This window comes from Augochlora pura, unplaced genomic scaffold (assembly GCF_028453695.1).
Source record: "Augochlora pura isolate Apur16 unplaced genomic scaffold, APUR_v2.2.1 APUR_unplaced_32, whole genome shotgun sequence".
NCBI lineage: Eukaryota > Metazoa > Arthropoda > Insecta > Hymenoptera > Halictidae > Augochlora > Augochlora pura.
Genome location: NW_027583431.1, coordinates 1 through 13451, shown reverse-complemented (window position 1 = coordinate 13451; position 13451 = coordinate 1). Strand labels below are relative to the sequence as shown.

The 13451-nt window shown below is 43.3% G+C and overlaps 2 protein-coding genes across 2 annotated transcripts; both read right to left on the bottom strand.

The window, feature by feature from the left end:
* Window positions 1-4964: 4964 nt before the first annotated feature.
* On the bottom strand, window positions 4965-6515 carry LOC144477736 (uncharacterized). Its single transcript, XM_078195471.1, has one exon. The coding sequence runs from the start codon at window positions 6513-6515 to the stop codon at window positions 4965-4967; it is 1551 nt and encodes a 516-aa protein (XP_078051597.1).
* Window positions 6516-6902: 387 nt separating this feature from the next.
* Window positions 6903-7841, bottom strand: LOC144477735 (uncharacterized). Its single transcript, XM_078195470.1, has one exon. The coding sequence runs from the start codon at window positions 7839-7841 to the stop codon at window positions 6903-6905; it is 939 nt and encodes a 312-aa protein (XP_078051596.1).
* Window positions 7842-13451: the final 5610 nt, after the last annotated feature.

Below are 13451 nucleotides of genomic sequence, written 5' to 3'. Positions count from 1 at the left end.
TTCGCATCGCCTTTAATCCTGTGACATTTTAACATATTCAAATACATTCTTTCATCTGGAACTAATTGTCTCATTTCTCTTATTTCTCTGATAAATTTTTCAACCGGTCTATTGAATCCATCGAATTCCCCTATCATTTCTATTGCTTGCCTAGTATCTTTAGTGTCCCTGATTAAAATCCTTCTACTTGTTTCCGAAGTCTGTGAGTGAAGTGAATCATATTCTTCGATCCTATCGTTGTCTTTAATATCTTTTACGTTGTCTTTAATACCTTTTATGTCGTCTAATTCCTTCCGTTGTATTTCGTTTAACCTGAGCAATTCCGCATAATCCGACTGAAGTTTTTCTATTTGTTCTTTCAAGGATAGCCTATTGCTAGTTCCTTGTTCTGAATTATACGACATTTTATTGATTAAACGTGTATGTATCTCGATAAACCCGCGTGTCTCACTATCTGCATCTGATTACGTTATTCTTTTCGGATTGCGGTAAGTATTATGTAACATTCGCTTACTTAATCATTGCCGTCTTCTTAGGTTGTTCCTTGTAATTGGACCTCGGTGCTCCTCCGTTGAATTTGGCGTATCCCACCGCTGCCACCAATAATTGTTCCTCTGTTATGCCGTGAGGTGAAGGAATGGGATTGTTGATGCTCGCGGTTGATTTTAGTAAATCGTTCGAGCTTTTGAGAAATTTACACGTGTTGTGTCGACTAACTCGCAGGACCACCTCCACTAGCAGGAGGAACAAAACACCGTGAATGTTAACAACAAATATATTTACACTCTCCGGTGGAGATACATGGAATGTGTTCAAGATTGTTACAAGTTGCTATTCTATCTAAGAGTTCGAAGCTATGTCTATTTCAAGTGGTGTCTTTGTATTCCGAAATGTATCTGCTGTGCGAATCGAAGTTCGCCGATAACGTCACCTCGGTTCGCCCTACTCTTGCAAATTAGGGGGGGTGTTGAGGAAAGCCGCCCAAAAGACAACGTCTGGGACCTAGGAAGGGGCAGTGCCAGGGAGTTCCCGGTCGCTCGTTGGCCTGGAAAATTCCCGACATCTGCATCCCGTTCCCTTAATTGCCCGTTGTCCCAGAACGTGCCGTTTTCCGCGATTCGCGCCGCGCTATGGACATAGGGACCCGCGTTTATGGCGGGCAATACCGCTAATGGCCAAGAGTGTCGACAATGTGCCTTGGAACAATCGCAAACTATTTTCTAAAGAAGCGGGTGACAGGCCCATACCCTGGCCGATTCTAAAAGTCCCAAGCACATGGCCCCCCGCCATAAAACCCTCGCTCAGCAATCCTCAACATACCGCCCATGAACTAATCGAGTTCAACCGCACGAAAAATATAATACAAGAGTAGTAAACTATAAGTAGATGTAGGATACAAAAGTGGAGCTATGAATGGAGCTAATTACTACAAACTAGGTAACGATTTATAAACAGACTAAAAATAAAGGAACGAGACTATGTACATTGAGTATAAACACTTATAGCTAAGGCGACGCAAATTAATATATACAACGCTACGGTTCACGAAACACCAAACATTTACAGTGGATAGGTCAAAATGATCACAAAAATTGTTAGAAAGTTTCTGGGTGTAAATGGTCGTGAGCGTCCGGCAGGAGGCAGATCTTTGTGACTGGCCTCTTGTAGGTCCCGTAGGCCATGCGAAGAACCACCACTTTGGCGATTCCATCCTTGCCCGGTTGTAACTCTAGAATGCGTCCCAAAGCCCACTTCATCGGAGGGAGGTTGTCCTCCTTCGCTAGCACCAGGCCCCAACGCTTGGTACATCGGGAGATCCAATGTTCCATTTTGGTCGCTGCTGCAGGCCGTGTAGATATGCCTGCTGCCAGCGTTTCCAAAACTGCTGGACCATCTGCTGTGTCGGCTGGAATGTAATCAATCTGTTCTGTCAAACATTAGTAAGGTCGGCCTCTGGAAAGGCCGTCAAAGCTTGACCCACAAGGAAGTGACCTGGGGTTAACGGATTCAGATCAGAGGGATCTGTGGAGAGAGGATGGAGCGGACGGGAATTGAGGCATGTTTCAGTCTGTGCTAACACCGTGTACATTTCATCATGTGTTAGTCTCTGGTCACCTACAACTCTTTTTAGGTGAGTCTTTATTGACCGGACCCCTCGTTCCCACAATCCTCCAAAATGTGGCGCACGTGGCGGTATAAAATGCCATTTTATCCGCTCTTGAGCTAAGAATTCGCTGAACCTATCCTTATGATTGTGTGATGATAGTAAGACACCTAATTCCCTCAACTTATTTCGAGCGCCGACGAAGTTTGTTCCATTGTCGGAGTACAGGGACTGACATTTTCCGCGGCGGGCAATGAACCCTTTAAAGGAATTTAGGAAGGTATCGGTTGATAGATCTACGGCAAGTTCGATATGTACGGCCTTTGTTACCATGCAAATGGATAAGCAAATATAACCCTTTCTACAAACGCGGGCACGTTCTCGATCAATCAAAGGTGTTACGAGCCGAGGGCCACTGCACACGTGGCCGGAGGTTAGATGAGTTTGTGCGGATATTTTGTAAGGAATGCGTGGACTGGCCGATGTCTCTTTCATCACCGGGTCGCCACTTAGTAGGATAAGGTTTCACGGACTGGCCGTTGCCTCTTTCATCAACGGGTCGCCGCTAGTAGGAAATTGCGTGGACTGGCCGTTGCCTCTTTCATCGCCGGGTCGCCACTAGATAGGAAGTTGGTTTCGTGGACTGGCCGATGCCTCTTTCATCACCGGGTCGCCACTTATTGGGTAATAGGGTTTTGGATTGACTCTAATTTTGCCTCGTAACTTCAAAGAAATATTAATAGATACACCTCGAGCGGCAAAGGTGTATCTTTGTGGGATCGTTACCAACAGCTGACTCGAACTGGGAGATGGAATGAAATAACTTGTACACTGAATTGAAAGTAAAACTTAGTATAATCTAACAACTTCAGTCTGTTACAAGTGCGTAAGTGTAGTGTAAGATTCGCGATGGTCCTAAGACACGCTCCCTGGTTTTCGCACCAAGTCGGCGGGGGTTAACTATTGCTCGAAGGAGAACTCGACTCGATCTTGCTACGTCTCGCGTCGTGGTTAGACTTGAAACTGCCCGATGAGAAGAGAAATCTTAGCCCTTTTATACGCGGCTGAACTAGAATATTTGGTGGTGGGGACTGGGCCCACGTGACCAGATCATCCCGCGGATGATACCGTGACATGTGGTTCCAGCCCTCAAACTGGGGTCCGTTAGAAGACTAAACATTTCTTATGTTTGAATCGTGGGGGCCTACACCGCGGATGATACAGTGACTCGGAAACAGGTGGTCCCAGCCCTTAGGCTGGAGTTCGTCGGAAGACTAAACATTTTTGTATTATGACCGCGGAACCGTGCTCCCGGCTGACGTTAGCTAGCGTAAACCTTCAAGAAGGAGCAGAAAAAACGTCGGGAGTAATCTCCGTACGTAACAAAGGTAATGGACCGGCGTAGTCCACTCCGCAGCTAGCAAAGGCGCGAACGGGGGTTACGCGATCCGCGGGTAAATTTCCCATTGCGGGCTGCACGGAAACTGGATTGGCCCTGAAGCATTTGAGACAATTTTTCAGTACTCTTCTGACAACGCGCCTACCGGAGGGTATCCAGTACCTCAGATGGAGCGATGAGAGCGTCTGTTGACACCCTGCATGCAATAAACGCACATGTTCTCGACGAATTAAGAGCGTAGCTAAATGACTGCGGCATGGTATCAATAATGGGTGTTTCTGGGAAAAGGTTACTGGAGCGTTCTGGAGATGCCCGCCCACCCTAATCAAACCGTGATCATCCAGAAACGGGTGTAGTGATAAGAGTGCACTATTCCTTTCCAAAGGGCCCCCTTTTCTTAATTGACAGAGCTCTTTCTCGAAGTGCTCTCGTTGTGTTATTCTAATCATTAATTGTTCGGCGGTGTGCATTTCTGCAACTGAAACTGGAGGGCGAGGAGCATTTTCAGAGTTCGCGGTGAGATTTTTCCCTGGCATTCTCTATAAATCTAAGCATGTATGCCACGACTCGAAGCAGCTTGTCGTAGCATGAATGACGCGCAACTAAAGTTAAGAATTCACGATCAATCGATGCCGCCAACTTTATTACGTGAGCCGATCGCTTTTCCGGGATCTCAATCATGGATAATTTGCTCAAAGGCCATTCCCGCTCATCCAATGACATCTATGAGGGACCATGCCACCACAACGCGCTGGCTCTGAGTAACGAAGGGCTCGTGCCGCGTAATAGAAGATCCGCGGTATTGTCGACTGATATCACGTACGACCAAGTGCAATCCGCGGTTAATGATATTATTTCCGACGTCCTATTTGCCACGAAGGTCTTCCATCTGCACGGACTTTCCCGGATCCATGCTAGGACAACTTGGCTATCGGTCCAACAATATTCCCGAATCGGTCCCATGCGTAACGATTCCCGAACCTTTTTCATAAATCGGGCTAGTAAAACTGCACCGCACAATTCTAATCGGGGTAAACTAACCGTCTTCAAAGGTGCGACCCGAGACTTGGCACACAACAATTGCGATGTCCACCTTTCACCTGACGCTTTCGAGCGCAGGTAGATGGCCGCCCCGTAGGCCCTTTCTGACGCGTCCGAGAAGCCATGCAGCTCTACATGCAGGCGGGACGATAATACGCGCCGAGGAACGCGCAATGAGACGATCTCGCCGTTCTCGCTACGAAATTGCGACCAGAGGGTGTGCAGATCTTGAGGCAAACTCTCATCCCATCCCAACTTCATTTTCCAAAGTGTCTGCATGAATAATTTTGCTCTGACTATTATTGGGCCGATGAATCCCAAAGGGTCGAATATTTGTGCGATCTCGGCCAAGACATAACGTTTGGTTATTCTGGGAAATGTTCGATGGTCAACATTGTAACCCAACTCGTCAGTGGACACTCACCACGCTAATCCTAACGTTTTAGCCTCTCTATCCGATAACTTGAATTCTAAATTTCGCGTATTGTTTGTGTCACTTGCGAGCACTCTAGGGTCGTTACTCGCCCATTTTCTCAAAGGAAGGCCAGATTGTGCTAAAATTGCCTCTAATGAATCCCGCAATTCTAACGCCTCCTCAAGGGTATCGCAGCCGGTCAACAAATCGTCTACGTAGAAATCGTTTACTATTGCGGCACTGGCAAGAGGGAATGATTGCGCGCATTCCTTACCTATCTGGTGGGTATTTGGCAACACGCGTGTCGCCAAATATGAAGCTGAAGCGGTACTATAAGTCACGGTGTTAAGGGAGTAATCACCGATTGGTTCGTCCTCACCAAAACGCCAAAGGATTCTTTGAAATCTACGGTCTTCTTCCCTGACCATGACCTGCCTATACATTTTTGCCACGTCTGCTGAGAGAATGATTGAATGATTGCGGAATCTAATTAATATATTGAACAGTTCGTCTTGAACAAGCGGGTCTACGAGCTGAGTTTCGTTTAAGGAGATGCCCGACGAGGTTTTCGTAGAACCATCAAAGAAGACACGAAGTTTGGTGGTCGTACTACTCTCCTTTGTCACCGCATGATGAGGCAGGTAGAAGTTATCATCGACCCCTCCTATGCATTTCGTGTCCAATCTCGTCATGTGTCCCAAATCGATATATTCGCGAAGAAATTCGTCATATTTTGCTCGAAGATCCGGGTTTTTCCTCAGCTTCCTTTCTAAACTAACCAAACGACGCGCCGCTTGCGTGCGAGATTCTCCTAACTGACGAACTTGTTCATTAAACGGTATGGCTACAATAAACCGTCCTGTTTCATCGCGCTTCGTATTTTCCTTAAAATGCAGTTCACACGGTTCGTGATCAATAAACTTGCTCTCGGGAGTGCTAATCTCTTCCATTTCCCAAAACCGCGATATGGAATTCTCTAGTTCTACGTTTGTTATGGCGTGACAAGCGCGAAAAGATTTCCGGTTGCCCTGCGATTTTGGCCACGGGAAGCTGCCGCCCAGGACCCATCCGAGCCTTATCTTCTGCCACAACAAATTGCGTAATCCGACCTTAATTTGCCCGATGCACAATAGGTCCCAGAATAGACCTGCCCCAATTAATAAATCGATTCTATCGGATGTTTGAAACCCTGGATCGGCTGGTACCACTCCCTTAGGTATCGTCAATTTGATTTTATTTAGAGGAACGTTAGGCATTTCCTCCGTAATGGTTTCTAATACCAAGCACGAGATTTTTCGCTTAAAACCTCCTGAACAGGACACAACTTCTACCTGGGTGGATGAGTGAATCGGGTTTTTTGCGCGTCCTAGACCACCGACCATGGCCTCGACGGCCTGGAGAGATAAACCAATGCGCTTGCAGCATTCTTCGGTTATGAAGTTGGCTTGCGAGCCCGCATCTAATAAGGCGCGACATTTGTGAGGCACCCCCCTCTGGTCAACAATTGTTACTAGCGCGGTCGAAAGGATCGCGCCTTCGAGATCATCCCTTGCCATACAAGATTGCGCGACATGAGTGGTGGATGGCGGGAAAGTTTCAAGATCATTCGAATCCTGCTCAACGACTAAGCGGGGGGAGGGGGGGGGGCGATCTCTTTGTGCAACAAGGTGTGATGCATTTTACCGCATTTTCTACATTTGGAACTGTTGCACGCCTTAACACTATGCCCTGGTCGGAGACAATTAAAACACATTCGCGCGCGTTTCACCGTTTCATGCCTTTCAGAGAAAGACATGGCCGAGAATCTACAACAATATTGGAGCATGTGCTCATCGCCGCATAGGATACATTTGCTACTTTCTTTGTTTGCGACATGGGACGCCACGAGATATGATTTATTGTATTTTTCCCGCGGTTTCGTCAGTTTCCTCAGAAATGGAATCTCAGTGGAATCTCAATTCCACTGGTGAATGGCCTTCGGACGGCCTATCGGAATTTTTTCGCGTTAGATATTGAGCCCGTTGCTCCAAAAATTTAGACAAATCGCGGAACGTAGGCATGGTGGGCAAATCCATGACACGCTTCTCCCATTCATCCAGGGAGAGGCTGTCCAATTTCCTAGAAATAACCCCATTAATGATAGCCTCACACAAGTTCGGCGGATCTAGGATTTTTTGCAAAGCCCGTACGTTATTGACCGCCGTATCAATAAATTTTATGGGAGAAGTGCCATTTTTCTTTTTGGCTGGCTCTAGGTCTAAAATTGCGCTAACATGATGCAATATTAGATTCTTGGGGTCATCAAAACGCTCCTTCAGTCGTTCCCAAGCTAATTTATAATTCGCTTCCGACACGCTATAAGATTCGATGATTTGGGCAGCAGGCCCCGACAGCGCCGAAACTAGATAGTTAAATTTGTCCATGTCGGACAGTCTTTCCGAATCATGGACCAAGGAAATAAACGTGTCCCGAAAGCGAATCCAGTGACAGAAGTCACCACTAAAATTGGGAAGTTTTATGACCGGCAGACGCGTCATATTAGAGTCTGATGGAGCTGGGGAAGCGCGATTCGCCGTCCCAGGCTCCAGGCCTCGCGCCTGGGCCAATCTAGTTTCCGCTTTTGAAAGGGTTCTAAAATAGCTGTCTTCAAATTGCTCGCGCTCCGCAAGCTGGACCTCCTCGTTAGGAGTGTCCAGTACCGATGCCTCTATTTGTGACTGTACTCGGTCAAATCTCTGAAATAAGTCTTCATTTGCCCGAACGCGTTTTTCGAATGCCACTGTATCCGATTGCACGTCCGCTGACTCGACGAATCTTTTAAAAACTGTTAATTTAGCCTTCACGGCTCCGCGCTCGGCAACTAGCGATTTAGAGGCTTCCATGATGTACCACGGTTAAAACACAAATGAAACAAAGGAAAAGACTTACGAAAGGATAGGGTGGTATCGGCGTTTCCAAGCAGGTTCCGTAGCCCGTCTCTCAATGTGGTCGTCATGACCAGCCAGCAACGATGAGTCCAGACATCTACCTTTTCGTGGCAGGGAATCCAAAAGTGCGATGATTGATGCAACCCTTGAAGATGCGCGCCGCTTGCTGCTATCACGTCCAGGGGGGTGTTGAGTCAAGTCCTCACACACAGGCACCTCACTGGATGTACAAGTCGACGACCAAGTCTTCCAAAAATGTCACGTTCGATGTGGACCTTTTCACACACACTATCCGACCAAATGTTGATGCTCCTTCAAAGATATCCGACTCGAAGGACCAAATGTTGATGCTCCTTCAAAGATATCCGGTTCGAAGGACCAAATCCACTAGCAGGAGGAACAAAACACCGTGAATGTTAACAACAAATATATTTACACTCTCCGGTGGAGATACATGGAATGTGTTCAAGATTATTACGAGTTGCTAGTATGTCTAAGAGTTCTTTATATTCCGAAATGTATCTGGTGTGCGGATCGAAGTTCGCCGATAACGTCACCTCGGTTCGCCCTACTCTTGCAAATTAGGGGTGGGTGTTGAGGAAAGCCGCCCAATCGCGACAAGCCCAAAAGACAACGCCTGGGACCTAGGAAGGGGCAGTGCCGCAACGTTTGACAGGGAGTTCCCTGGTCGCGTGTGGGCCTGGAAAATTCCCGACATCTGCATCCCATTCCCTCAATTGCCCGTTGTCCCAGAACGTGCCGTTTTCCGCGATCCGCGCCGCGCTATGGGCATAGGAACCCGCGTTTATGGCGGGGCAATATCGCTAATGGCCAAGAGTGTCGACCATGTGCCTTGGAACAATCGCAAACTATTTTCTAAAGAAGCGGGTGACAGGCCCATACCCTGGCCGATTCTAAAAGTCCCAAGCACATTGCCCCCCGCCATAAAACCCTCGCTCAGCAATCCTCAACAGGGATCTCTCGAGATTCGCAGTCTTCTCCGCTGGTCGATTAGAGTTGTCGAAAAAGGAATACGCCACAAACGAAGATTTACAAAGAACTTTATTTTAATCTTAACAACGCGATGTGTACGTGACCCTCTCTACATATGTTCTGGAAAGATCTCAAGGCTCGCGGAAAAACATTCTCAGGCCAGAAACGATCGATATTCCTTATGTTTGTGTTTTCCCGGCGAAGCTTATCCGGCTCGTTTTGTCGTTACAACCTAGGCCGAAACGGAGTGAAGTATGACTAATAATTTTGGTGATTAAATCCTAGTAACATTTGTAATACTTGGGATGATGCATAACAGTACTAAAATATAAATACCAGATCCTGGCCAACTCGGCAGACTTCTTTTGGAGAAGAGAGTTTGCAAATTATAAAACAAATTCAAAACGCAAACCAAGAAAGAAGGAGGACCACCCCTGCCACACAGTCAAGCTCGGAAGAACAAGATGTTAGCGGAGAAGCCAAAGCAACAGGAATTCAACGCCCAGGAACCCATCCAAACGTGGAAACTACGCAAAGGAAAAGAACGAAACCACCACCAATAATAATAATGGGACAAGACCCCAAGGACACGATCAGGCTTATGGACAGCGTATTAAAAATAAAAAAATTTACCGTGAAAAAACATAACGAAGGTAAGCACTCTGTCTTCATGGATAACATCCAAGACTATAACAATGCCAAAGTTCTTTTAAACACAACAAAAATAAACTACTTCACATATACGCCGAAAACAGATAAAACACAAACATTCATATTAAAAGGCATTCATAGCGGCTATAAGCCAGAAGAAATAATGCAGGAATTACAAAGCCTAAACAATGAAAAATTAACCTTCCTAAATGTATCGCGATTTAAAACAAAAATATCGGAACAGCAGAAAAGAACTTTGCCATTGTTACTAGTCCAAATATCGGCAAATAGCGCGGCGGGTAAATTGCACGAAATAAAAAATATAGCCCACCAAATTGTACGGTGGGAAAAGCTACGAAAACCCGAGTCCATACAGTGCAAACGCTGTCAACGATTAGGCCATGTGGCCTCCAACTGCAATCTTGAGTACCGTTGCGTTAAGTGTGCGGAGCCGCACGCCCCGGGTAGTTGTAAATTAACGCAGACTGGGGGAAACCTTAGCAAAGAACAGCTCTATTGCATTGTCTGCAAAAACTACGGTCATCCAGCCTCTTACAGGGGATGCCCAAAATACAAAGAATTTAAAGAAAAATTACAAAATAAAATCAAACTAAAAAAACAAGCAGCGGAATTAAAACAAAGACATTTAAACAATTATATAAAACCCAACATACGTTTTTCAGAAGTATTAAAAAGAAACAACGATAATAACAATAAAATTGATAATAATACAAGCCAACCACCACGTGCATGGAACAAATGATAAATCAAATTAATAGAAACTCCGAATCCATAAAATTCCTAATGGACTCTATTATTCTAGCCCCTGAAACACGCAATGACTAATAAAAACAATAATAACAACAATAATCATATAAATCATGTACTCGTACTAAAAAACCTACAAATAATAACTATAAATGTCAACTCAATAGTCTCTACTCAAAGGAGAACAAACTTAAGAAAGCTATTAGAGACCGAAAATCCGGATATGGTGCTTATAAGTGAAACAAGAACAAACGTAAAAATCAATCTACACTTTGACAATTACAATATAGAAAGACGCAACAGACCACTAGATGATAAACAAATACTCAACCACCCGACGAATCAAGGGGGGGGGGGGGGGCACAGCAATAGCAATTAAAAAACCAATAAAGTACAAACGAATAATTACGCCGCAATCCATCGTAGCAAAAAAGCTAGAAGTAACGATAATCTCTATAAAATTAAATGGAAATAAAAACTTATATGTAATCTCGGCTTACGCCAGAGGTGGAAACCAGAAAGAATTCCACGTTGAATTCGAAGAATTATTCGCCTCACTCGAATTAAATAATGTTAATAATTATTATATATTGGCTGGGGATTTCAACGCTAAACATCCGAATTGGTACAACGAGACAGAGAATCCTAGAGGGCATTATTTAAACAACTGGCTTAACGAAAACGCAATAGACAATAGAGCGAAACTATACACTTCTGAATTACCATCATTTCCGAGCGGAAACTCATATTTAGACCTAGGAATAATTGACCTTAGACTAAAAGTACAAACAACCAATAATAACAACCAAGTCCCCACACTACCACACGACAGTGACCATAACGCGCTACTCCTAATGATTACAATACCGAACACCACATTTCAATTAGAAACGCAGGAGGACGAACACAGACTAAACTACCGACAAACTGACTGGAATAACTTCGCCAAACAAGTAAATACAAATTATAAAGCAACAATCCTGAATAATAGAAACTTAAGTAATAATGAAATAGATCTACACCTCCAGCAAATAGAAGAAGCTGTCACACACGCGATAAATAAATCAGTACCAAAAATAAAAAATAAACACTCGACCAACTGTTATTCTAATAGTATAATCAGGCGATTGCAGAAACAAAAAAGTAACCTCCTCACAAAAATTAACAATATCTACAGGAAATTCCAACATAATAATAAAAACCATGAACTAAAAACGTTGAAGGAACACCTTAAAAGCACAAAAAATAAACTGAAATTAGAATACAGAATTGCAATAAACAACTATTGGAGAATAAAAATTAAAAACATACCAAAAAATGACCCAAAAAATATGTTTCCACAAATTAATCAAATATTCAGCGCAAAAGGAAAAGCAAATATCCCAAATTTAAAAATACCACAAAACAATATAAAACTGATACATGACGCGAAAATAGACGAACAAAAACTGGCTAAAGATGAATCGGATAACTTTATAGTAACAAGCATAGATGATAAACTACATATTATCGGGGCTCAATTTGCAAAATCGCACACGCAAAACACTAACCTAGGCAAAGATAAATTATACAACATAATAAATAGAGAAATTAATAAATTAAAAACACAATTTGAATACTCTTCACAAAACGATATAACTCTCACACAGTTTAATAACGACAATACATCCGACAATCCTACACAAAACACAAACTATCTAATAAAATACAAAGAATTACTGAAAATATTTAAACAAATAAATAATAAAAAATCTTCAGGACTCGATAATATTCCAAATATAGTCTTGAAACACTTGCCAAAAAACATAATGGGACAATAATGTATGCTATTTAATAACGCGCTGAACAACTCACACTTCCCAGAAAAATGGAAAATGGCAAAAACAATAGCAATAAAAAAACCCGGCAAAGATGAATCAAGTCCTTCGAGCTACAGACCGATCAGTCTTCTACCGAATGTAAGTAAAGTATTTGAATCAGTATTAAATAGATCACTTGTCAATTTTTGTGACGAGAACGATATAATTCCAAACGCACAATTTGGCTTTAGATTCCACCACTCAACCATATACGCGGCCACCAAATTGACCTCCGGCGCGTGTCGGGCCCTAAACAATAACGAATGCTTAGCGGCGTGCCTAATCGACTTAGAAAAGGCGTTTGACACTGTATGGACAGACGGGCTAATTTATAAACTGCAAAAAAAACAATTTCCCAACCATATGATTAAAATGATCTGGAACAGCATAAAGAATAAACGATTCCTCACCTCGAGCGGAAAAAACGTGTCAAACAGAGAATTCCAAGTGGCAGAAGGGCTCCAGCAAGGAACCTTTAACTCACCCATATTATTTAACATTTTTAATAGCGATATCCTAAAGATCTTTGGACTTAATACAGAACCGGATATATCAGCCATAGCGTTTGCGGATGATCTTATTATATACATCGTAGGTACAAATATCAGAGAAATAGAGGAAAAATTACAAAACATGTTCAGGAAGATTCAATTCTATTGCCACTCGTGGAAGATGAAAATCAATCCAACCAAATGCGAAACTATCCTGTTTAGGCCAAAACTAGTAAACGCGTTAAAGAATACCAGAAAAAACTGGAAAACATTTCAAATAAAAGAAACAGAGAACAGCGACCCTCGCATCCCACATAAAAATATAGTTAAATACCTAGGAATAAATATAGATAGCGAACTAAAATATTCAAAGCATCTCTCAATACAATTAACGAAAGCTAAAGCTTCGTGGATGAAATTAAAGAGGTTATTTTATAACAAACACGTACAACAAAAAATAAAATTTAATTGTTATCAATCACTAATCAGACCCATATTAACATATGGAGCACCTATATGGTGCAACATAAGTGCCCCAATCATGGAAAAACTTAGAATATTCGAGAGAAAGTGTCTGAGAGTCTGCATACGGAAACACAAAACATACAACGCAAACAGCAAGAAATATATAAATAACAATAAACTCTACAATATGGCAAAAATACAAAGAATCGATTCTCACATACTGAGATTGGTTAGAAATCACTTTTCAAACGCAGCGAGAATAAAAACTAACGACTAATATCTGGACCGTTCTACCCAAACCCACAATATTATGAACACGCGATGAAAACAGGCTTCAT

Coding starts and splice junctions, on each gene's coding strand:
- LOC144477736 (XM_078195471.1), bottom strand. CDS start 6,515: ATGGCAAGGGATGATCTCGAAGGCGCGATCCTTTCGACCGCGCTAGTA.
- LOC144477735 (XM_078195470.1), bottom strand. CDS start 7,841: ATGGAAGCCTCTAAATCGCTAGTTGCCGAGCGCGGAGCCGTGAAGGCT.